The sequence below is a fragment of the Anastrepha obliqua genome, chromosome 2, assembly GCF_027943255.1.
Source record: "Anastrepha obliqua isolate idAnaObli1 chromosome 2, idAnaObli1_1.0, whole genome shotgun sequence".
In the NCBI taxonomy this organism is placed as follows: Eukaryota; Metazoa; Arthropoda; class Insecta; order Diptera; family Tephritidae; genus Anastrepha; species Anastrepha obliqua.
In genome coordinates this window covers 98,571,099-98,596,068 of record NC_072893.1, presented here as the reverse complement: position 1 = coordinate 98,596,068, position 24,970 = coordinate 98,571,099, and the positions used below count along the sequence as shown (strand labels likewise).

At 37.7% G+C, this 24,970-nt stretch overlaps 1 protein-coding gene across 1 annotated transcript in view; it reads right to left on the bottom strand.

Annotated features, from left to right (window-relative positions):
* Window positions 1-24,970, bottom strand: part of LOC129237810 (WSCD family member CG9164) — a 53,401-nt gene that overhangs the window by 14,453 nt on the left and 13,978 nt on the right. The window contains exons 3-4 of the mRNA XM_054872751.1: window positions 8,748-8,886; window positions 1,501-1,620 (exon numbers count right to left, since the gene is read on the bottom strand). Coding sequence (XP_054728726.1) covers window positions 1,501-1,620; window positions 8,748-8,886 — 259 coding nt within the window. The remainder of the gene's footprint in view (window positions 1-1,500; window positions 1,621-8,747; window positions 8,887-24,970) is intronic.

Below are 24,970 nucleotides of genomic sequence, written 5' to 3'. Positions count from 1 at the left end.
ATCAATTAGCAAGATTTTACACCACCAATTGGGCATGAGACGTGTGGCTGCTCGAGTTGAATTTCTTTCAAAAAATTCATCGGACGAAGGTGGCTGAAGTCATGCTTGAGCAAGTGATTTCGGACTCAACGTTTATCCAGCGCATCGTAACAGGTGATGAGAAGTGGGTATATGAGTTTGACATGCAAACCAGTCAATAGGTGGCTGAATGCCGCTATCCCCACATGCCGAAACCCAAAAAGCCACGTTGGTGGTGTGCACTCGGAATTCGTTACAAATGGTTCTACGGGAAGTAAAGAATATTTTTTGGAAGTTATACGACGTTTGAGAGAGAAAGGGCGTAGGAAACAACCTAATTTGTGGAAAGATGGATCATGGATCTTGCACCATGATACGGCATCGTCTCACAAGGCTCATATTATGAACACCTTTTTGACCAAAAACTTGACAAATATTATGGAACAACCACCGTATTCACCAGTGTTAGGCCCTTGTGACTTTTTCCTTTTCCCAAAACTTAAATTGCCACTCCGCAGACGCCGCTTTGAGTCGATAGAGGCCATTAAGGAGAATTTTCTGAAGGAGCTGAATCTTCAAACGCGTTTTAAAGGTGCTTTGATGATTGGCTAAACCCGGTACTTTTTTGACAGAACGTATACGCCCTTTTTTGATGTTTGCCTGAGCACCTTCTCCGATTTGTGGTGTGGGGACCGAGGGACTTACTGTTTTAAGCCGACTCCGAACGGCAGATATTTTTTATGAGGAGCTTTTTCATGGCAGAAATAAACTCGGAGATTTGCCATTGTCTGCCTACGTGTGTCCGCTATTAGGAAAAACGTTTTCTTCATTTTCATGTACAAATATTCGAACCTACGCACTTCCGAATGGTAGTCACGCGCCAACCCATTCAGCTACGACGGCCGCCAGTTAGTTAGTTCCATACATATTTTATGATATGCTCCATTAGCATAAATAAATAATTTAATATTATATATCATTCGAGCACATTTTTAATTGAACAAATTTTACTTTGTGCATTATATTGAGTAGTAGTTTCGAAAACAATGGGAAATATTGTTCTTGTTGTTATAACAACACAAAATATTCCCCATACATTTTTAAGGAATGCTGTTGAAGTAACTCCGAGTCGTTCCGGTAACGGGGCCCTATTACAATGTCAGTGCAAACATTCACTTCTACGGCCGTAAAACAATTCATTTATTTTGTTTGGCACACGCATTGACGTTTAGTGATTTGCAGACAGCGATAAGGCGTCGAAAATACACATATTTCCAAAAATCATATAATTTCAACTACTTTTCAAATTGATTCCTATTACGTTCTTTGGTGTCGTGCAGAATACTTAACCTAAATACATAGTTCACTCAACTAACGTAAATAATTATAGTGCACACCTTGTATTACCAAATGCTCTTTTTTCTTTCGGTGAGAAAAGAAAACAGTTAATGCAAACATGTGCTTTTATATTATAAAAATTACCTGTCGCTTGTTGCAATAAGTAACGAAGCCAAGTGTTACCGCTTCCAGGAAAGGATGCTAATGCAGTCAGCCCAGGTACTCGATATTCAGTTTCACTTTTACTCGTTTCTGTAGTGCCCGCTGAAATATTAAAATTGTTAATATTGGTAACGTAATATGTAATAGTAGAAGTAAAAATAAATGAGTTTTCCTCCTATGAAATCAATAAAATATACGCAGCGGATACCTCTATTTACGTTTCATCTAATGAATCCAATAGGTAATATAAGTGTATGATTCGTATATGTGTGCAAATCCTCGTTGGTATTTTACCTAACCTTCGATCTTTGAAATAAATAAGGTGTACCCAATGGATTCCCCTAGTGAATAAATTAAGCCAAATCTGCCTTGTACATATAAATGTGCACAAGCTCGTATATGTTACTAAAGGGTAATTTATTAAGAGTTATAAGAAAGTTTTTCAAAAAAACACACTTAAAATTCAGAACAATACATGACATTTTTATTTAAATCAATGGTACAGTCCATATAATTTAATGTTTGAAGACTATTTCATGCAAATGTTGACCGCGACTGCGCTTCAAATTGTCCACCCGCTTAGTCCAATTTTGGCATACTCTTTCCAATGTTTCGGCCGGTATCTCACATATAAATGCTTTAATATTGTCATCCAATGCGTTAATTGAAGCAGGCTTGTCTGAATAGACATGAGCTTTAACATAGCCACACAAAAAATAATCTAAAGGCGTTATATCGCACGATCTGGGTGGCCAATTGACAGGTCCCGAATGTGAAATAAAATGTTCACCGAACTCGCCTCTCAACAAGTCCATTGTTATGCGTGCTGTGTGGTATGTGGCACCGTCTTGCTGAAACCACATGTCATGCAAGTCAAGCTCTTGCATTTTGGGCAAAAAAAAGTTGCATATCATTTCACGGTAGCGCTCACCATTCACAGTTACGTTACGATTCGCAGCATCTTTGAAGAAGTACGGTCTAATGATACCATCAGCCCATAAACCGCACCAAACTGTAACCTTTTTTGGATACATTGGTAGTTGTTGCAATTCTTCTGGCTGATGCCAAAGTTGAAAAAATAGAGAAAAAATAAAAAAATTCCAAATACTTCCGTCTACAGTCTCGTCAGTTGTCATTTCAGAAAAATTGTCAACACACTGTCAAAAAGGCTTGTTTTTGTTCTTTCGAACTAAAAAAACAAATTCGAAATCGGATGGAAATTGGCGAAGTTAGGAGTGATTCTTCACATCAACCTACTGAAAAACGGTTTTATGGCCATAAAATGAGATTTTGGGGGTGTATTGGAAATTTCTCCTATACCATTTTTTTAGTTTTTCTATAGCCACAAGTTGTGCTACATAGGTCTCCATAAAAGTATATTTAATTTTTTTTTTGTCACACAGTGTATTTGGCTTTGTGAGAAGTAAACCAACTTTTTCATATGTTCTTACATTTGATATCCATATTAATATCATAGAGTATCACCATATAATTAGTATCCGTGTGGCCTTATGTAAAGGGTTCTCAATGCAATAATTAGGGAGTAAATATTCGAATGACCGAATTCCGGCAAATGCTAAAACAATTTCTTCTGCATATGCACACTTGATGCCCTAACTATGTCAATTATCAAATCAAAAAAATCTTTATATAAAACGCTTCATTACCAGGCACACAGGAAGATGGCATATAGTATGCAAATATAAATATGTGAATTGAATTCAAGCAAAACAATGTTTATTAATATACACATATGCATGTACATACAATCGCACACACAGGGCACTCACTTTATTCCTCAAAATGCGTATGTCGTTCAAAGCTAAAATTCTATGCCTAGCGCCTACAAGAACAAAATGAAGTCATAGACGCAGACTTAGCGGCCATCATTCTAGTTGCCATGGTGCTGAACAGCTCAAAATAGTCCCGACGGCGCTGAACAGTTTCAGACGTAGCGGCCATCATTCTAGTTGCCATGGTGCTGAACAGCTCAAAATAGTCGCGACGGCGCTGAACAGTTTCAGGCTGTGACTATTTTAGGCTGTTCAGCACCATGGCAACTAGAATGATGGCCGCTACGTCTGCGCCTGTTGCCATGGAGCTGAACAGCTCAAAATAGTCGCGACGGTGCTGAACAGTTTCAGGCTGTTCAGCACCATGGCAACTAGAATGATGGCCGCTACGCCTGCGCTTATGAATGCATTTTGTTCTTGTAGTCGCTAGGCAGAGAATTTTAGCTTTGAACGACATACGCATTTTGAGGAATAAAGAGGCCCTGTGTGTGCGGTTGTATGTACTTTCTTATGTGTATACTAATAAGCATTGTTTTGCTGGAAGTTCAAAATACAAATAAGTATGTACGCTAGGCCATGATTCTGGGTGCCATAGTATTGCATATGTATAAAAAATTCACATATTTATATTTGCATATGCCATCTTATTGTGTGCCTGGTAATGAAGCGTTTTCTATAAAGAATTTATTGATTTGATCAATATATGTATATTTCAAAACACATATGTATGTACGTACATAGGTTAGGGCATCAAGTGTGCATATACGCCCATGTACGCCCAATATGTAGATGCTTATGCAGAAGAGAATTGTTTTGCCATTTGTTTGATCATTACGATATTTACTCTCTAATTATTGCATGAAAGGTGATAAGGTGAAGCTCGTGAGGTAGGTCATGTTGCTTCAGTGCATACATATGCGTGCAACACTATATTTATTAAATTTCAAAGTTTTATACTATCTATAAAATGCATACATATATTATTCCCTGTAATATATGTAAACTGAAAAAAATTTCGTTTTTCGCTTTTGCACAAATGGAACTAACATAACATATTTATATATATGCATATATTGATACACATATATATTCATCAATATACCAATATGCTCTTTGAATTCTTGTCTAAAATTAAATTCGAGTCGAAAAACTAGTAAAAATTTTCATCAAATCTGTATGAAGTTTTAATTTACTAAAACGCACACAACAAAATGTGAGGTCGTTTTATAATGTATTTTGTTTAAATTCTTCTTTTTAAATTAAATCAACAAACATCAAAGTTACTTTGATTTTAAATGTTGGCGCACAATTCAAATATTTATTTGGCATTGTATTTGTTTGAAAATATGAATTGAAAAAATTTTCGTTTATCAAAGGAACATAGAAATGCAAAAGCAAATGCCTTGAAAAATGCCGTTGGCATTCGTCAATTTGGTTTCATACAGAAACCAAAAACTGAACAGAACCAATGTACTCGTACATAATTCATTGTAATCAGCTCTGTTAAGAAGTTCCCGCTGTCGAGTTAAGCGAGGTGAAAAAGTCTTCGCGGTTTCACTTCAGTTTTGACAATTCACACTATTCATACCTCGTGAGACTTCTCTATACATTAACGTTCTCTGGCACCAAAATGGACCAGATGGAATAGTCCATCGGATTTGCGTCTGGCGAATTCGAAAGTCATTGTGTGGACGAAATGAAGTGTGGAACATGATTTTATAACCATTCTTGGTTCACACGAGCTTTATGAGCCGAGTCCTGTTGGAACGTCCATGGTCTACGACCGAAATGTTTGCGTGTCCACGGCTCTAAAGCGAAACATTTTCCCGATAATAAATCGCATTCACTTTGACACCAGGCTCGATAAAAACGATTGAAGAGCGTCCATCAGCGGTCACTGCGGCCCAAACAATTACTTGCGATGGGAAATTGCTTCGAGTGGCCATACATACGTAGGCTCAAATTCTCGGATGAGCGTTCGGTCAAGTAAACACGATCGTTTTGAGTGTTTGTGAACTGCTCAATTGGGAAATTTTTTTCATCAGAAAACACAATGTTAGGAAATTCGCCACGTTCGTGCAAGCGCAGCAACTCCTTTGCTCTTTCGCACCGAACTTTTTTTTTGCTGGGGTGAAAGATCGTGTACTTTTTGGAACTTGTAAGCCTTGACCTTGAGCTCATTTTTCAATATGCGTCGAATGCTGTCTTGCGATATTTTCAGTTCTTAGGCCATTTTTCTTCCACTTCGACGTGGATTTCGTTCAAGTCGAGCCTTCACTTTCCAAACCATTTCTGGCGTTGTTGCGGTTTTTTTTGCAATGCTACGTTTTATAGTGCGATACACAAACATTTTATTCATTTTGAGGTGGGTGAGCTCACGAACAATGGCTGGTTGTGATTTTCCAGCCAAATATAACGCAATCACACTATTACGAGTACGTTTGAATTCCATCACAGAAAAACAAAACTGAGACGCAAATGCAAACAATATATTGAACTATCATTAGAACAATTTTGACGTTGATGTCATGAGCTGTTTTACAGATACAAGCAGTGTGAAGTTGGTAACAGTTCATATCGTTCACCCTGTAAATTAGTACTGCAAATATAGGGTTATTTAATAGGTGCGCTTCAACTTTTTTCCGATAGAGAGGGCGAACGACGCATTATTTTTTATTTTTCGCTTGTCATTTGTAAACTTCGTTAGTATACATTTCATCATGGAACGCTACATACTTGAGCAACGATTGCAAATCGTGCAAATTTTTTATGAAAATAATCGTTCTGTTGCTGCTACTTTAGGAGCATTACGGACATTTTACGGTCCATTTAACAAGCCGTCCCGTTTTGGGGTTATGTGAAGTCATTGGTCTATAGTAACAAACCGGCGACGATTTGTGAGCTCAGAGCCAATATTGAACGCGAAATTGCTGGAATTTCGGCCGATTTATGCAAAAGAGTGGTCGAAAATTGGGTTCAACGATTGGACTTCGTAAAACGTGCACGCGGTGGTCATGCAAAAGAAATCGAATTTCATACTTAAATGCATATGTTCAAACTTGATAATAAAAAAAAAATTAGTTAAAAAAGTCAAACCGTTTGTGTTTTATTCAAAAAAGTTCAAAAGTTGAAGCGCTCTTACTAATAACCCTCAATCAATAAAGTGAACTTCAAGTTCAGAGTTAACATTGAAATTAGAAAAGCTTTTTGACCAAATAGCACTAGGAAGGTTATAGTAACCAAAACATGATAGCGCTCTTCGTCCTGATGCAGTGCATTGACCACCTCAAACATATGCATATCATCCAATGAAGTTAGATTACTAGCTTTGGCCATCCGAAGCAAAATTGTGAGAGTAATTTCGGCCGCCACATCACCGCTCATTTTACACAAGAACATAGGTCGGCAAAATTGGCTTTGCGAGTGCGTGGGTGAACATAGAGCAATCGCACTCCACAGTGGTGAAAAGAGTAAAATTTAAAGACCAAATGTGGCAACAATGAAAAATGAATACTGTTGTTCTCCACTATGATAGACGAGTATATACATTTAAAATTTTAGTTTATATATTTTTTATAATCAAATAAGAAAATCGTTGGTTCCACAGCAAACTTCAATAAAAAATTAAGCAATTGAATTAGCACTTAATCGTAGTTTATTTTAAAAGAAATTAAATTCATGGCAAAAAAAAACATGTACTTCAAAAAGTAGTGTTTTCAATATTAATAATATTATTTTAGGGCAGTTTCTGGTTAGAAATTTAAATTTAAAATCAGAAAAAATATGTTCGCAAATGTACGTGGAAGGAAAAACTGATAATATCTTACATATAAGAAAATTCTCTGAGTTGAGGATACAAATTGTTATCGAAATTTCTCCAGAATTTAACTATAGATGCTTTCCATTTCAATTCAACCGGGCTATTCGGGTCATGTTCTTCGATTTCGATGAAACTTAAATATGTTGCTCTCTGGTCAAAATAATGAGACACGTATTTTTTTGTTCGCCCGAAAAAATTTTTTTTCAGAGTTATCGGCAATTTTGTTTTTTCGCTCAAGCTCGATTTTTTTTAATTATATAAGAAAAAATTTTGTTTAAATGCCCATAACTTAGTCAAATATGAACCGATTTTAATAATTTTGGATTCAAAATGATCGTAATTACTTAAACGAACGACTTCATGTAGAAACAATTGCAAAAAAGTAGTTGAAAATTTTTTATTTAGCAAAAAGGAAAAAAAATTGAAATTTTTTCGAAATTCAATATTTCAAAAAGTGTATTTTTTTTTATAACTTTTTCCAAATCAAGAGGACACCTCAAACTTCAATTAAGCTGAATGCCCAGTAGCTAAAATGAGTTGTTATTGAGTAATGAATTTTTGAGTAAAAAACCTGTTTCGCACTTTTTGTTTTTTGCAAAATAAAAAATTTTCAACAACTGTTTTGCAACTGTTTCTACATGAAATCGCTCGTGTAAGTAATGACGATCCTTTTGAACCCAAAATTATTAAAAGCGGTTCATTTTTTTCTTTTTTGCTAAATAAAAAATTTTCAACTACTGGTTTGCAATTGTTTCTACACGAAGTCGCTCGTGTAAGTAATTACGATCATTTTGAATCCAGAATTATTAAAATCGGCTCATATTTGACTAAGTTATGGGCACTTAAAAAAAATTTTCTTATATAATTAAAAAAAATCGAGTTTGAGCCGAAAAACAAAATTGCCGATAACTCTTGAAAAATTTTTTTTCGGGCGAACAAAAAAATACGTGTCTCATAATTTTGACCAGAGAGTAACATATTTAAGTTTCATCGAAATCGAAGAACATGACCCGAATAGCTCGGTTGAATTGAAATGGAAAGCATCTATATCGTTTCCATTATAAATATGTATGTATCATTTGGACTCATAAAATACGTATTTTTTCTATCATTTTATTCATATATCTAAGCATGCCTACAGTAGCATAAGAAAATTATCAGCATAGTTGCTGCTGGGTGTTAAGTGTGTTGAGTGTAGTGCTCGTACAAGTAAGCTTAGCCCAAGCGTGATAGATTACTAGATTTGGCCAATAACTATGGTGAAAAATAAAATTTTGGGCCGTTCGGAGTCGGCTCCAAACTGTAGGTCCATCCATTTTGTGGAACAACATCAAGACGCACTCCATAAATAGGAGGAGGAGCTCGGCCAAACACCCAAAAGAAGGGTGTACACGCCAATTGGATAAACGGTGAATTGATTGAGTGATATATTGGAAAAACCGTGAATTTATTAATAATTATGATTATTATTTTCATGATAATTACTTAGTAAAACACTTTGCAACTTTTAATACACCTTTCACAGTGTAGCTATAGCTTTACTGAGGAGTTGTGGTACGCATTAACATACCTATTTATAAATATACTTTAATATAATATTTGTACACACATCTTACCTTTATTACTGCCGAGAGTTGATATAATTGTGATCATGTTATTTGGAAGGTTTGTCTTAAGATACTTGAGGCCATTACACCAGCGTATGTTAGTTCTGGATGTGAAACCACGAAACCTCGTATTACGAAAATTGGCGAACTAAAATGATAAAAATTGTGTTCAATAATAGTAATTTGGTTTGATTGATAGAAGCTTGGAAAATAAATTTAATTTCAGCTATGGTTATGAGTGAGATAAAACCTGTATATTTGTCCCCATACTGCACATATAACAAAAATATTTAGCTGAAGAATTTTCAATTCAGTTTCAAAAAGCCTTTTTGAAGTGAAAACTTCTTTAGAATCGTTGGGAGTGATTTGAGACTCGATCAAACGAAAAAGCGACACTACGAAGCGTTATATGTTGATATACGTATGTATACCTATGTGTGTAACTGCGTACTGCTGAGCCACGCTAGTATAGTGCATATTGTAGTATGTATACTACACTGCCTATTACTTGCTTTGGTGTTTAGTTCAAGCGTCATACGTATGTATGTTTGTATGTATGCTAGTACGTATGTGTGCGCGCCTGCGTATTACGGAGCCACGGTGAGCGAGAAGGCTTTATGTACCATATACCTATACTACACTACCTAATACTTGCTTAGACCAAGCGTCCTACGAATGTTTGTGTGTATGTTAGTACGTCTGTGTAATATACACGTTACGACGCTCATAATAGCAACCGCGTGTGCTGTATTGCGTCCGTATTTCTCAATACAACATTCAATTTAAAAATGTGTAACAATCGCACTGAATCGACAACACGATCAAAAACAACAATTGGCGCGGTATTTCAAAGATATGTTGACATCATCGAAACCAAAGCATTTGTATCATATTTTAGCTATCATAAGCCACTCTTATCATTTGTTGAAATTGAAAACATTGATGATGAATAATAATAAAATTAAGAAAATAAAATATGAACTTTATAGCAATATTATAATGAACCTATAATACATATATCCCGCTCCTAATGCTGCTTTCGTCTCATTCTCTCTCAGTTTGTTTTACGGAAGGTTTCACTTCTATCGCGTCTAACCGTTAGACTGGTATTTTTTTTTTATACCCCGCGCACTTTGCGCAAAGATATTATAATTTTGTTCACATAACGATTTTATGTAACAGCAAAAGCAATACCAAAATGTTCTAAATGGGAACTGATTTAGCCAAGCCCTTCCGTCCGTGCACTTATAACTCGAACAAACATTAATATTGTTACGAATTTGTTAAATTTATATACAAATAAAATGTCTCACAATAATTCCTCTGAGTTCGATAATTCAATTGTTAAATAAAAGTCATAAATGAATGGCAAAACAACTTGTTTGCTTTATTTAATCACCTTATTGCTTTACTATGCTTTTACACACTCGCACGCTTAACTTAAGACTATATACCCTAAGCGCGCGAGTTACATATAAAGGAGGTTGAATTAGTTTTAAAGGTGACACACAGATGGCGCTATTAATCACTTTATCGCGTTGGCAATACTGAATATATATTCATGACAAAGCCTCATCCCTAGGCTTTGTTTATCAGTATCTGTCATTTCGCTGAAGTATAAACAACGCAGTGTTTTCGTGCTCCGAGTATGTCAACTTTCGTGCCGTCGAAACGCAATTTGCGGGAAGCTTTGCTTTTCTGCTTCAATTTGAAAAAAAATACAGTCCAAGCCCGTGAATTGCTGCAGGAGGCCTACCCAGACCATACTCCGTCGATTTCAACATGTGAGTACTGGTTTCGACGATTCAAAAGTGGTGATTTTCACACCGAAGACAAGGAGCGTCTTGGCCAGCCCAAAAAGTTCGAAGACGCGGAATTGGGGGAATTGGTAAACGAGGATTCCTGCCAAACCCAATAAGAGCTTGCTGAATCATTGGGCGTTGATAAATCAACCGTTTGCAAGCGTCTAAAAGCGATGGGAATGGTCCAAAAGCAAGGACATTGGGTCCCGTACGAGTTGAAGCTGCGCGACGTCGAACGGCGATTTTTTACGTGCGAATTGCTGATCGAGCGACAAAATCGGAAGGGTTTTTTGCATCGGGTGGTGACTGGCGACGAAAAATGGATCCACTACGATAACCCAAAACGCAAAAAATCATGGGGTTTGCCCGGCCACGCATCAACGTCGACGGCCAAGCAGAATATTCACGGCAAGAAAATCATGCTCTGCATTTGGTGGGATCAGGTCGGCGTCGTATATTTTGAGCTGCTCCAACCGGGCGAAACAATCCGGGAGATCGTTACCGACTGCAATTGATACGTTTAAGCCGGGCATTGAAAGAAAAACGGTCGGAAACGGTAAAAAGGCACGACAAGGTTATTTTGCAACATGACAACGCTCGGCCGCATGTTGCTCAACCTGTCAAAAAATACCTTGGAACGCTTGGCTGGGAAGTGTTACCCCACCCGCCGTATAGTCCAGACATAGCTCCCTCCGATTATCATTTGTTCCGGCATATGAGTCTCGATTTGGCGGACCAGCGGTTCTCCTCGTACGAGGCTACCAAAATATGGGTTGAGTCATGGATAGCCAAGCAGCGGCCAGAATTTTGGAGAAACGGCATCCGGAAATTGCCCGAAAGATGGGCGAAAGTTGTAGCTAGCGATGGCCAATACTTCGAATAAAATATTTTGTACCGTTTTTTCACAATAAAGCCCCAAATCTTCGAAAAAAACCTTTAAAACTAATTCAACCTCCCTACATAAGTACTAAATTCAATGAACCTGATAAATTCCAGGAATTTTTAAATTAAATTAATAAAGCCAGACAGTAACCCAATTCCATATTCCATTTCACAATAGAATATTTTCATAGTAATTAATCAGCATTTTATTATATTTAACAATAATTAAAATTATAAAAGTAAACTCATAATTCTGTATATATTTGTTGAAATGAAAATGTAAACCAACTAAAATAACTTTAAGCTAAGTAAGCAAAATTGTAATACATTTTAAGTTCTAAAGTAAAATTAAATAAAAGAAAAGACAGATTGATTCAACCGCTATAACTGACCACAACGTGTCTTTCTAATTTTTTTAAAAACGCTCGAACGTCGATTACTAATTTGTTTCGCGCACCTCTGCTTGTACGAGTATACATACTTACAAGCCCGACTTCTGTCTTGTTTTGTCTTGCCATCTGGCGTCAAAGCGAACTTATGTTTTTATTTTAGTATCTCATTCGCTCGGTATTGATGCCACTCAGTTCGCCAAGTTTCTCGGTTTGATGCACTGCCCTCCACTTAAGGCTGATCGTCCCAATTAGACACCAAATTCTTCGCTCCAAATGGAGCCAATCTCTCCAGGTGAAGTACTTTGATTTCCCCCTGATCAGTTTTGCATTGCTGTATACGATACACCACATAATTCAATCTTTTACTCACTTTATGCACCAAATTAGCCACCAAAAAAATCTCAGCATTGGTTTTGGCCTCTTGATATGGTAAAGCCTGCTCTTACTGAAGTAGCCCTTATGGGCACGTTGCTGTTGTATTGCTGTAATCTTCCACGACTTCTCTCCTTTCGACCTTTCACTATCATACACTCCGCGCAATTTCGAATACATTTTGCAATTGATTATCTGCAATTAACCAAGTAAAACCGCTGCTTCATCTTCTCCAGCTTTTGTGTGATACCCAAAGGACCTCCTCTTGGCCCATTGTGAACTTCCACGGATGGAATTTTAGATTTAGGAACTATATTCAGATTGCGGGATGCAAAACTTCATCAACACACAACGAACTTTCCTCCCGCGACCAGATTTTTTTTACTTCATTTTTTATTCAGTTTTCTTTGCGACTAGCTACAAAATTATAAATAATAAATAAATTGTAATGAGTTTGTATAAAATTAGTATTGAGATACTCTGTTTAAATGTTACGGAAATAGATATGATCAGCAAGGATGGAGGCCTCTGTGCTTATGTGTTTATTCAGTCTCTCTTTATGAGAATTGGCTACCTTCTTTATATGTCTTTTTTTTTTAAGGAGGTTAAAATCAAAATGTCAGAAACATCATCAAAGGTGCCGTCGCACCAGTGGTATGTGGGACATGCTCCCACTAACACTATAACAACCCTCCTTTCCGCGTTTATGTCTATTGACACAACATGTACCTGCGTCCAGGTTCCTCTTACATGGTCGTACGGAGGTTATACGCTATCGATAGTATCCATTGCTTCCACTTCATAAATAGCTCTGCAGCAAATGGAACATTGGAAAAGGTGTCGTAAGTATTACCGACATGTCGTAGTCTGATACCGTCTTGAGCACTTAGCGCAGGCGTCTGTTATTTGTCGTCGATATAACTCTATCATTGTTGCAAAATTTGTTGCTGCATTCCAGCAAGTATTTGATGCGATCATCTTAGCGATTAGATTTTCCGGGTACAGCTGACCACCCAGAAGTGCTTCAAGCTGAAACAAACGCAGTGGAAGAACACGCGTTCCGCACTTTCTATCGCGTTGTTGCAGTTTGAGCAGAACGGGGTGTCCTCCAGATTAAATCGATGGAGGTACTCCAAAACACAACCGTGGCCACCCAGTATTTGAGTGAGATAGTAGTCAACGTCTCCGTGTTGCCTGGTCAGCCATTGGCTAATATTTGAAATAAGCCTATGAGTCCAACGTCCGTTAGTTGACGAATCCCATCTGCTCTGCCATTCTTCTATCGAATGCAGTCTCTCTTCAGCTTTTTCTTCTAATGACGGCTTAATTCCTTTGCCTGGATGTCGGCTGGTAGTTTGCCCCCAATAACGCCTATTGCGTCTCTCGAGACCGTTCTGTAGCCCCAAGCCACCCTTATTGCACTTCGACGAAGTACCTGTGCTGCGTATTGTATGCTGATCGTTTCAGCTCCGGCCCATATCAGGGCAGCGTAAAAAACTACGGACACGTCTAGTGCTGCCTTGCGGGCCGCCAATATTAGGCAACATTCGTGTAAGCGCTCCATTGATAGCATTAGCTTTTGCGCTTGATGCAGATAGGTGCTGCTTGTAGTTAAGTCGGCTGTCTATTATCACGCCAAGATACTTAATCGACTCTTTAGAGAGTATTTCATGTTTGCCTATACGTAGTTTTATTTCCTCTTTTTTCTGCGCCCACTGATGAGTACCGCCTCGGTTTTTTGGGCTGCCAATTCCAATCCGGATTTTGCCAGCCATAGCCTCACCCTTGCTGCTACGTCATTGCTTTTTGCTTCCTGCTTGTCTATGTGTCTATCCGTAACTACAAGCGCAATATCATCTGCATAGCCTACAATAGTAGCACCGTCTGGTAGTTTTAGTTTGAGGACCCCGTCGTACATGACATTCCTAAGTATTGGACCAAGGACAGATCCCGCCAGTGATTTGGTATGTTTTTTGGCCACAGATATTGTATTGCAGAATTCTGTTGGTGAAGTACCTACGAATTATGCGCAGTAGGTAATCCGGTACACTTAGTTCTTTGAGAGAGATTACAATGTTGCCCCACTTTGCAGAGTTTAATGTATTTCCGCCAGGGTTTCTGCATTCGCTTCGTCAATATGCACGCTTTCCCAAGCATTTTGAAAAGTTCCAGTGGTGAAAGCTGATTTTTTCCATTTGCGGACACCCGTTTTGCATCTACGTACTATGCTGGATGTTTGTATCATAATGGCCAGATGATCGCTATGCGAATGAATGTCTTTATTTACCGTCCAGATGGTGGTATTCGCAGTTAGCCGGCCCGCAAAGGCAAGGTCGATGATGGAGCTTTCCTTTTTGCAGTCGTACGTATATACGCCAGGAGTGTTCAGAAGAGCAAGGTCCAGCGCTGCGACGGTGTTCTCAACCAGCCGACCCCTCTGATTGGTATGTGTACTGCCCCAAGTTCTTGATCATACGTTTAAGTCTCCTGCAAGCAGGATCGGCCTCTTTCTCCTTAATTCGAGTTCCAGCTCCACCATCCTTTGCTCAAACTCCTGTAGATACCATCGTGGTGGTGCGTAGCAACTGACATAGAACACATCGTCCGTTTTTATCCATGTAAATCCGTTGCGAACTGTCGCCATTTTACTCTGAGGAGTTTTATTGCCCACCAGCCAAACCGCCGATCACATGTTACTATCAGCAATCCAATTGTGGGTGTCAATACTTTCAAATGGTTCAGAGAGTAGAACTATGCCAATGTTTTGTTCCGCTACAGTCTGCCATAGCGGGTCCTGAGCTGCTTAGCAATGGTTTGCGTTAAGTTGAAGAACTTTCATGTTTTTCTAAGATGCACCGCTTCTTGATAGCGCGGGCACTTTGCGCTGCCAGCTGCATGTGCTCCGGTACACAGCACACATTTTTCATCGTTTTTGCAGCTTGATGCTTGGTGGCCTTCTTTGCCACATCGTCTGCACAGTTTTGTGCGATCGGGTTCTTTACAAACGGTTGCTACGTGATCTCGACGTCTTACCTATCCTACTTTGAGATGGCCTAGCTCCAGCACCTTTTTGGCATCATCTGCACGCAGCGATAAATATTTAAAGATACTCGTACCTATTGAACTTTAGCAAAAATGGTGTATGCACGACAATGGACAATGGACCTTTCCAACAGAGTAAAAAATAAAATGACCTTTATTTGACCACTTAAAAACACAAACAGATAACCATCGCATAAAATATTCAAGCCATTTGCTTTATTTTGCAAAGGATACTTAACATTTTTTATGTACACTCATTAAAAATTTTTAAAATAACTCGCCCAGGAGTGAAGACGTAACCAAAGAATTTGGCGGTTAGCCCATGGAGGACTACAACTTAACTTAAGAAATGAAGGAATATGCAGTTGTCGTCGCTATATATTTAGAGATCTCTACATACAGCATTGTTATATTAACTCGCTTGCCGGAAAAAAGTTCAAAATTATATCTAATATAAATTGCCTTCATCGTAAAGCACTAATAACAACGATCGTAAGATTTGTCCAATTCGGATCATTGACACCGTTCCCATTTACCCCACCTTAGGTCATAAGCATTTCCAATTTCGTTGAGTTATCTAACCCAGAAAATGTTTCGTTTTAAAACCGCTTTTGACAGAAAATGAGGGAGTCTTTCATTCTTGTATTCGAATAATGTCTTATGTACATATACATATATTCCAAGTGTAGTGATAGAGTATAAATGTGTCCTTGTTCTAATCCTGTGTCAAGATAGGTAGCGTAAGAGGGTGGGCAGTCAGATAATTTGGAAATCTTCTTTATAAAATGCAATTGTAATTTATTCACATCTTTAAGTAAACCATGCTCCCACACCTGAGCTGCATAACTTTGAATGGCTCGACAGACAGCCTGGAACATCTTCTACTTATCGCTTGGATCTATATATTTTCTTTTTCCCAAAAAAACCATCACATAAGCTATTTGTAGTTATTTATTTATTTCAATCTACAGAGACTGTCTCACAAACTAATACAACTAATTCAATTCTGCAAAAAGATTACTATAAGTTTAAATTTCTTAATATTAACATTAAAATATATAATATTGCTGTATACTGGTATATTACATAATCGGGCACATCGCATAATAGGCTCATTGATTGAATGATTGATTTTGTTAGTTGAATGAACAAAAAGTTTAAAAGAGATTGGTCACCTTATTGCAGGTAATGTTTCCATTGATAACATTATAAGCAAAAATTAGTGAGAAGTAGTGAGATTCCTCTATCAGACAATGACTGCAGGCCTAACAATTTCCGTCTACTGATATAATGAGGAGGACCATTTGGCTAGTAAAACTTATTCAAAACGAAATTGGTAAACAAGTTTTGTGTTTTTTTCTATTTTTTAGAATGGATTTCGTAGTATGGATTCCATTAGTATGTAGTATTCCATTAACGGGAAATATTCTAGGCGACTTCTCACTAAAGCAATATAAAGCGACTTCAATGTCTGAAAATCTTTGAAGTTTTTAGTATATCTTCTAATAAGACAATGGAATCAAAATGATTGGAGAATGTTAATTTAATGTCAAATGTTTGATTTACAAGACGTACCAGGTTGTTATCACAATACATTTTTTTACATAGAGACATAACTGGTTTATTGTACACCATTGCTCAAACGCACATACTATGTCTGATTGCAGATTATTGCTGTCAGATGGTTTGCAGTTGGCAAACTTAAAATGCGTCGGTAAGTCATTTATAAAAATAATTAATAACAATGGGCCACTGTGAGTTCCTTGCGGAATACCGGAATAAGCTTCAACTAAAGTTTTAGAGACAATAGAACCAATTTTCTCAAATAATTTTATATTATTTAGAAAGCTAGCGAATAAATCTCAGAGTTTTCCCCTGATGCCATAATGTTTGAGCCTATGTATAAGAATTGAGTGGTCAACTTTGTCAAACGCCTCTGAGAAATCTGTATATTTAACATCTAGCTGGGCATGGTTATTAAATGCATTTATTATTTTATTAGAGGTTAGAACTATTAGGTTGGGGAATAAGTTCGTAGCGTTTTTACCGAAGACATTTATTTAAACAAAAAATAATTATATCAATAAGTTACTCAATTATATATTCGCCGTTGCAGTTTACAACCTCTTCCCACCTCTCTACCAATTTGTTGATGCTGTTCCGCCAAAAATCGCCTGGCGTCAAAGATGTTGTTAAGTCAGTTCTTAAGGACCTCTTTGTTATCGAAGGTAACGCCCTTCATATGGTTTGACAGGGAGCGGAAAAGATGGTAATCGGTCGGTGCAAGGTCCGGAGAATACGGTGGATGCTGAATGACCTCCCATTCGAACTCTTGGAGTGCGGCTTTGACGACTTGTGCAAGATGGGGCATGAAGGAGTATGGTTTGACAATGTCGATCAGGTCTTTTCAGTCGAATAGCCTCATTCCCACGGTGTAGCTGGGCAAAGTAAAGGTGCATTTCACAGTGCACCATGCTTTCCCATCATCATCTTTAAATGAAGATCCGGCTTGACTCTTGGCTTATCTTCTGGAGTCACTCACTTCTTTTTTTGCTTCATATTGATAATATAAGCATCATTTCTAATCTCCCGTGACGGTTCGGTACAAAATGTTTTGTTTATGACCGCGTATTGCTCGATGGCAGGCGAAATGTTGAGAAGCAATTTGAAGGCGACTTTTGCTTTTTTCGTTGAGCTCGTGAGGCACCGAACTCCCAATCTTTCGCTAAATCCCATTGAATGAAAGAAATTGAGAATCGCTTATGATCGCAGTTCACTTTTTCCGCCAATTCACGACTGGTTTAGCGACCGTTCTCCCTCAAAACTGATTTGAGACATTCTTCATCGAATTCAGAAAGCCTTTCGCTGCGGGGCGTGTCATCGACGTCAAAGTTGCCATTTTTGAACTTAGCAAACCATTTCCATGCTGTAGACTTGCCTATAACACCTTCTCAATACACGTCAGAAATGTCCCGGGCTGCTTCGTCAGCTTTTTGATCTCGATGAAAAGCAAAGAAGAGCAGGTGTCGAAAATATTGATTTTTGCTTCCTGTGCTATATTATTTCTAAGCCTCAAAACTAATAAAAAATTAAATAACTCAAAAATACAATTAACATGGTTTTGTAGAGAAGAGGTTGAATCGAATGAATACTTACCATTGCCAAGCAGCAAACAAAACGTTGTAAAATAAAAGAAAATATAAAAACGCTATGAACTTATTCAATAGATTTGTGCAAACTGATCTTCTTGGTATGAAACCATGTTGGCACTTACAAATAAACTTATTTACATGATTGAATAACTTTGCTTGATTAATTGAATCGAAAATTTTTGTACATTGCTTAACAGCAGGTCTGTAGTTGCTGACATTATTCCGGCTATCGGATTTTTAGATGAGCTCCGTCAAGCAGAATCAATAAAAATCCCATTATCTACACATTTCTGAAATAACCAAGTCAAGGAATAAGAAATAGAATCACAGCAAATCTTGAATAATTCTGAAGAAAAGCCTTCTCTGTCTGTTTTAGTGTTGGGCTTAAGCTTCATAATTGCAAGCTGTACATCATCTATACAATTTTCACAACTTCTTATAGTTTCTGATGATGGAGAGGATAAGGCTGAAACTGGCCTACTTTTCATGCACTTGAAATTAAAAAATTTCATAAGAATTAATGGGATTATCATAAGAGTCTAAAACCTCCCAATCAGTTTCGCTGAGAAACGCGTTAATAGCCGCGTGATGTACTTTTGTGTAGTTATGGATATCTGCGTTAGTATAAAAATCATAGCATTCAAAATGAAGGAGTAATGCTTTATGGCGCAAAGAATTTTTTGATATGGGCTCAGCGCATTCTTCATAAGAAATTTTTAAATCATTTGACGGAGATACAAGATATAGAATTTTACCATTATTATTTAAAAGGGAATTACACTGTCTGAGAATATTCGAGAGTAGTTACTAACCATTAATATATCGAAGATTGGTAGGTAGCAGATTGCTACTATGATATATAACCAGTATAAATTACTTAAATTGAATTATCCTAAATGATGAGATCATTCTTAACAATACTTTTATTCATTTATTCATTTAGTAAGTCAAGAAATAAAAGGTTTATTAAGGACTACATCATGCAAGGAGATTAGGCGTATACACGCATGATTTCTGTCGTAGCTGCAGAAATGAGGAGGAATTGTAAACAATTCAACACCTTTTTTGCACATGCCCGGCTCTAGCCAAAAGCAGAAACCGATTTTTAAAATCCTACTTCTTAACGAATATAGATAATCTATACATTTTAGGTATCAACAACCTTTTACGCTTTGTCAAAAGCTCAGGATGGTTTAATATGGAGAGGGAAATGTAGCTCAGCCCCCGCGGTTCACAACGGACCCATTCCGTGGTCTAAGTGGCATCGTTGTCTCTATGTGCGATGCGGCTGCCAAACCTACCTACCTAAGGACTACATCGAACTCAGTGTATTTGTAGAAATTATATATGTATATGTGCATTCATGTCTCGATACTATTTAAAGAAATCATTAAGTGATAATTTGAACTTAAATTTAGATAGCGATAAGTCAAAAGCCAAAGGCCTTGAAATATGGTTGAACTCATTCAATGTTCTAATCATAGCTGCTGTCGAGGCATAAACAGTTCTAATACGCTCCAGGAAGAATAAATCATTACTCCGAAGGTTTTTTCAAAGTATGTGAAAATGGATGCGCTCTATAAAATATAAGTTAGAGATTAAATGCTTTGAATTAGAAAATGGCACATGAAATAATTTCTTAATATTTAATTGAAGTAGATTCCTATCACACCATGCCCCCACGTTGTTGAGGTCTGATTGAAGATCCTATGAATCAGACCGGTTTCGTACAGTTTTAAAAATCTATATATCGTCTGCATATAAAAGAAACTCGGATAAATGAAAACATTCAGATATGTCATTAATAAAAATTACAAAAAATACAGGGCCCAAAATGCTGCTCTGAGAGGCACCGGAAGAGGCAATAAAAGGATAAGAAGATACATTATCGACAACAACTACACATTCACGATTGAAGAGGTACGACTTTATCCATTTAAGGAAAGTAGAGTGAAACCCAAAACTTATTAATGTAGAGACTATGACTTTATCGAAGGCCTTAGAAAAATCCGTATAAACTGCATCAACTTGAAGGCTATTATTGAAAGCTGATGTACAAAAATCTCAGAAAACAGAAAGATTGGTGACAGTTGACCTACCGGCCATTAAACCACGCTGATTACTTGATATATCACGTTTTACAGCGAAGTATAATTTTTGTGATATATACAGTAAGTTATCTAAATGTTTCTGATAAATAGTTATATCTTTTTGATCCGGAATATATGATAATAGACAAATTATTGACTCATTATCTGAGAAAGTAATACTTTACAAATTTGCTCTAGTTTCTCATCAGCATAATCGAGCTTAATATCCTTACTACACAAGTCCGCTTTAATGACCAGGAAAACCCCACCACCTTTGCCAAAACCAGTAGCATTCGGACAACGGTCGTTCCAATATATAGGGTTTTTTAATAAGAGGTGTTATTTTGATATTCAAACAAAAATTCTATTTTTTAATATAAATGATCGAATGTTTATTTTATTATAAAGAGGAAGGTATGCCGTTAATGATGGACAATAACATCAGGCAAATGGCCACCACGACCACGCTTACAAGACAATATTCTTTTCATGAAATTTTCCATAACCGCCTCCAAGCCTCACGAATTCCGTCTTTGGCGTCTTGAATCGACCGTGGGCTGTTGGCGTAGACCTTCTCTGTCACGTGGTCCCGAAGAAAAAAGTCACAAGGTGTTAAATCACAAAATTTCGGTGGCCAATTGTGATCACCTCTTCGAGAGATAACACGGTCCGGAAACTTTTCCCGTAAAAGATCAATGATTTCGTTGCTTGTGTGACACGTAGCGCCGTCTTGTAGAAAATAACCGTTGTCCAGATCAATACCATCCAATTCCGAGCATAAAAAATCGTTATTCATCTCTCGATAGCGCATTATATTCACCTGTAACACCTGTTATTGGGAAACCCTATACATACATTGTAGTAACTGGCGAAGTATTCCAATGAGCATATATTTTTATGCAGCCACGTCTCAATTATGGCGATTATGTCATATTCATGTAACGAGACACAGCGACAGAAATGTGCAGATTTAGTGTGTATTCGGCTCATATTCTGGTAATATAACGAATATTTCGTATGTGTTTGGGTAACAACAAGTGAATCAGGTGGTGCGGAACTTAAGTAGTTACTTCTATATTCTACTTGCTATTGCCGCGTTGTTATTATTTTCGAAGTGTTTTTGAACGACAGTTTTGGTGTTAATAATACCCCTAAGTGCAATACTCATTTACAATTCTTTTCCCATGTACTGCTAATTTTTTCTTTTCCTAACTTTCATGGGGATTACTTTGAAGGGGACAAAATAGTTATTAATGAATAAATAAATAATTTTTGAAAAAACACAAAATTCGCGATACCTTTTGAACACACCTCGTATATATCGAAATGTCCGGGACAGAACATTTTTATTAGCTACTGTATTTTACTGTACGCTCATGCGGGCACTTGACGAACACGCAGCTGCGGTTGTCGAGAATTTAGAAGACATTTTTGCATACATATACAGGGTTGGCCATATTAAACTGACCCATTGAGTAACCCTATAACTTTTTACTGTAATTTGAAATCTAAGGTTTACGTCAACAAGCCAAAGACACTAGGCGCACTTAAGGCCAATATCCGACGGGAAATAGCCGCCATATCGGCCGAGACGCTGGCCAAAACTATGGAAAACGCCGAAAAACGGGCACATTACGCTATACGAGCTAAGGGCGACCACTTGCGCGATATCATATTCAAAAAGTGATGTAAACGAATCTCCTTGAACTAAATTAAATGTTTTTCACAATGAAACACAAAAAAATGTTTCTTTTTCCATATTTTTTTAATAATCACATGGGTCAGTTTAAGATGGCCAACCCTGTATACGGAGCCGCGGCCACTCGTCTTGGCAAAAATTCAAGATTCACCAAATATTGGCAAATATTTCTGTAAGAAATATTCCAGTATTAACTATTTTGATTTGATACGTTCAATCTTAGATGTAAATTTTAGTCATCATTGAGAAAAATTCGCATATGGGCGGCTCGTTTTATGAATGAAAGTATTTTGTTCATAAAAATACATAAGAGCTCGAACCTATCAATGAATTTTTTTTGTTGTGCTGTACAACTGTTCAGCGCCGTCGCGACTATTTTAGTCTGTTCAGCGCCATGTTTGCGCATATTAAGGCATTTTGTTCTTGTAGTCGCTAGGCATAGAGAAGATTGTGTGTGTGGTTGTATTATGTACATGCATATGTGTACATATATTAATAAGGATTGTTTTGCTGGGAGTTCAGAACACAAATATGTACGTACATTACAAATACGTACATGCATAAGGAAAATAGAATTGTTAGGCAGGAATTCGATCATTCGGGGACTAACTCCTAATTATTGCATGTAGATATCATAAGGCGATGCATCGTGAGGTTGGTTTCAATGCATACATATGTGTGTAACACTATGCAAATAAAGATGCAACTGATCTTTTGTACAAACATTACTAATATTATATATTTTTTAATATAGATATGTGTCAAGAAACCAAAACACTTGTACTCTCCATGCATTCTCGTTTAAATTTGGTTTCAACACAAAACTTTAGCAACAGTTTTCGCCAAATTTGTATAAAGCTTTAAATCTACTAAAACGCACGCACCAAACTGTGAGTTCGTTTTTATTTAAATTCTTCTTTTTAAATTATCAAGGGAACATAGAAAGGCACAATCAAATGCCTTGCAAAATGCCTTCGGCCATTTGTCTATTTGATTTCTTACAGAAGCCAACAACTGTGCAGAACCAATATACTAAAGAGAGAATTCACTGTAATCAGCTCTGTTAAAAGTTTCACCACACCACGGCGGCATTTTTGACAATGCACACTATTCGTAGCTCGTGACACTTCTCTACATATACATTAACTTTAATTAATTCTTCATGCAGGTCATTGAGGTATAAGGCAAAAAGCATTGGAGACATTAGACAACCTTGTTTAAGCCCAGAAGTTATTTCAAATTGTTCAAATGTGGTGTCTGTTAAAAAAATAAGGTGAGTTTTCAAATTTCGCGGGCTGCATACATTCGACACTCGATTATTATTTTTATGTTGGTACACTCAACTTGAAGATATGTTCACAGTTTCCTCAATAAAGTTAACAAATTTTGTTGAAATTCTTATTTCGTATAATTTGTAAATTAGCAGTTAGCAACAGAAAACGCATAAATTTTCTCTCATGAAACTTTAGATGCACTATTGACGCAAAATTGTAAATATTGTCAAGCGTCGAGTAATTCTTTGTGAATCCTGCTTGGAAGTCTTTTAGAATTGCATTTTCTTCTACCCAGTCATTCAGCCTTTTATTAAAAACACCGATTAAAGTTTCAGCTATACAATTTAGGATGGTTCCATATGTAGAAGTCCACGCAAGTAGGGAAAGTTACTAATTCACTTGAGAGTGGCCAGGACGATTTTTCTGCATATGGTACAAGCAGCTCACAACTCCCGGGATTAGTCCAAGTATCCTCTGGGTAGCTTCCGAACACCCGTTCGGGAGTGAGCTAAAGTGAGAAGCGAAACACTCCAGGATAGCTGGTTGTGCGCGGGGTTTTGGACCCTCCACTTAAAAACCCCCTCCAATGAAAACATACACAAAGCCTCGGATGAGAACTTCGAACACTGATGACGACCCCTGTAAACGAACTAAGGGCTATGATTTGATGGCATGCACCTGGAATGTTCAGTCCCTTAATGGGGAAGGTGCCTCTGCCCGGCTGGTTGATATCCTCGTGAGAGTAAAGGCTGATATCACTGCCATCCAAGAGATGCGATGGACGGGGCAAGGCAAGAAAACCAAAGGACCTTGCCACGTCCAGGAGAGAGACTTCGTCACCAAGTACTGTCGTTCACTCCGGTGGACGAGCGACTCGGAACAATCCGCATCAAATCCCGTTTTTTTAACATCTCGCTAATTTGCGCCCAAGCCTCGACGGAAGAGAAGGACGATGCGACCAAAGATTCCTTCTATGAGCTCTTGGAACGGTCCTATGAGCGCTGCCCCCGCTAGGACATAAAAATCGTGCTTGGCGACTTAAACGCTAAGGTGGGAAAAGAGGGAATTTTTGGTCCCACAGTCGGAAAATTCAGGCTGCACAACAAAACATCCGGTAACGGACAGAGGCTGATCGACTTCGCAGGGGCCCGAAACATGGTAGTCTGCAGCACCAGATTCCAGCATTAGAAAATACAAAATACAATACGCAAAGAATGTTCGACATCTACAAACTGCAATCACAACAGACAGCCAGAAGATTCACCACTCGACTCTCACTCCTGCTCTCAGAAAGTACTGCCAACAAACCGGCATGCACGAGCTATGGAGCAACATTTCTCGATCTTTACGTACCGAAGAAGAAATCGGTTTCCGGCGAGACCGAAAAAGCAGTTGGAATGTCCGCGGGATTAGTCTTCTAAATATCGCCTATAAGATTCTAGCGAGCGTATTGTGTGAAAGGCTGAAGCCCATCGTCAACCAACTGAGTGGACCTTATCAGTGTGGCTTTAGACCTGGAAAGTCTAC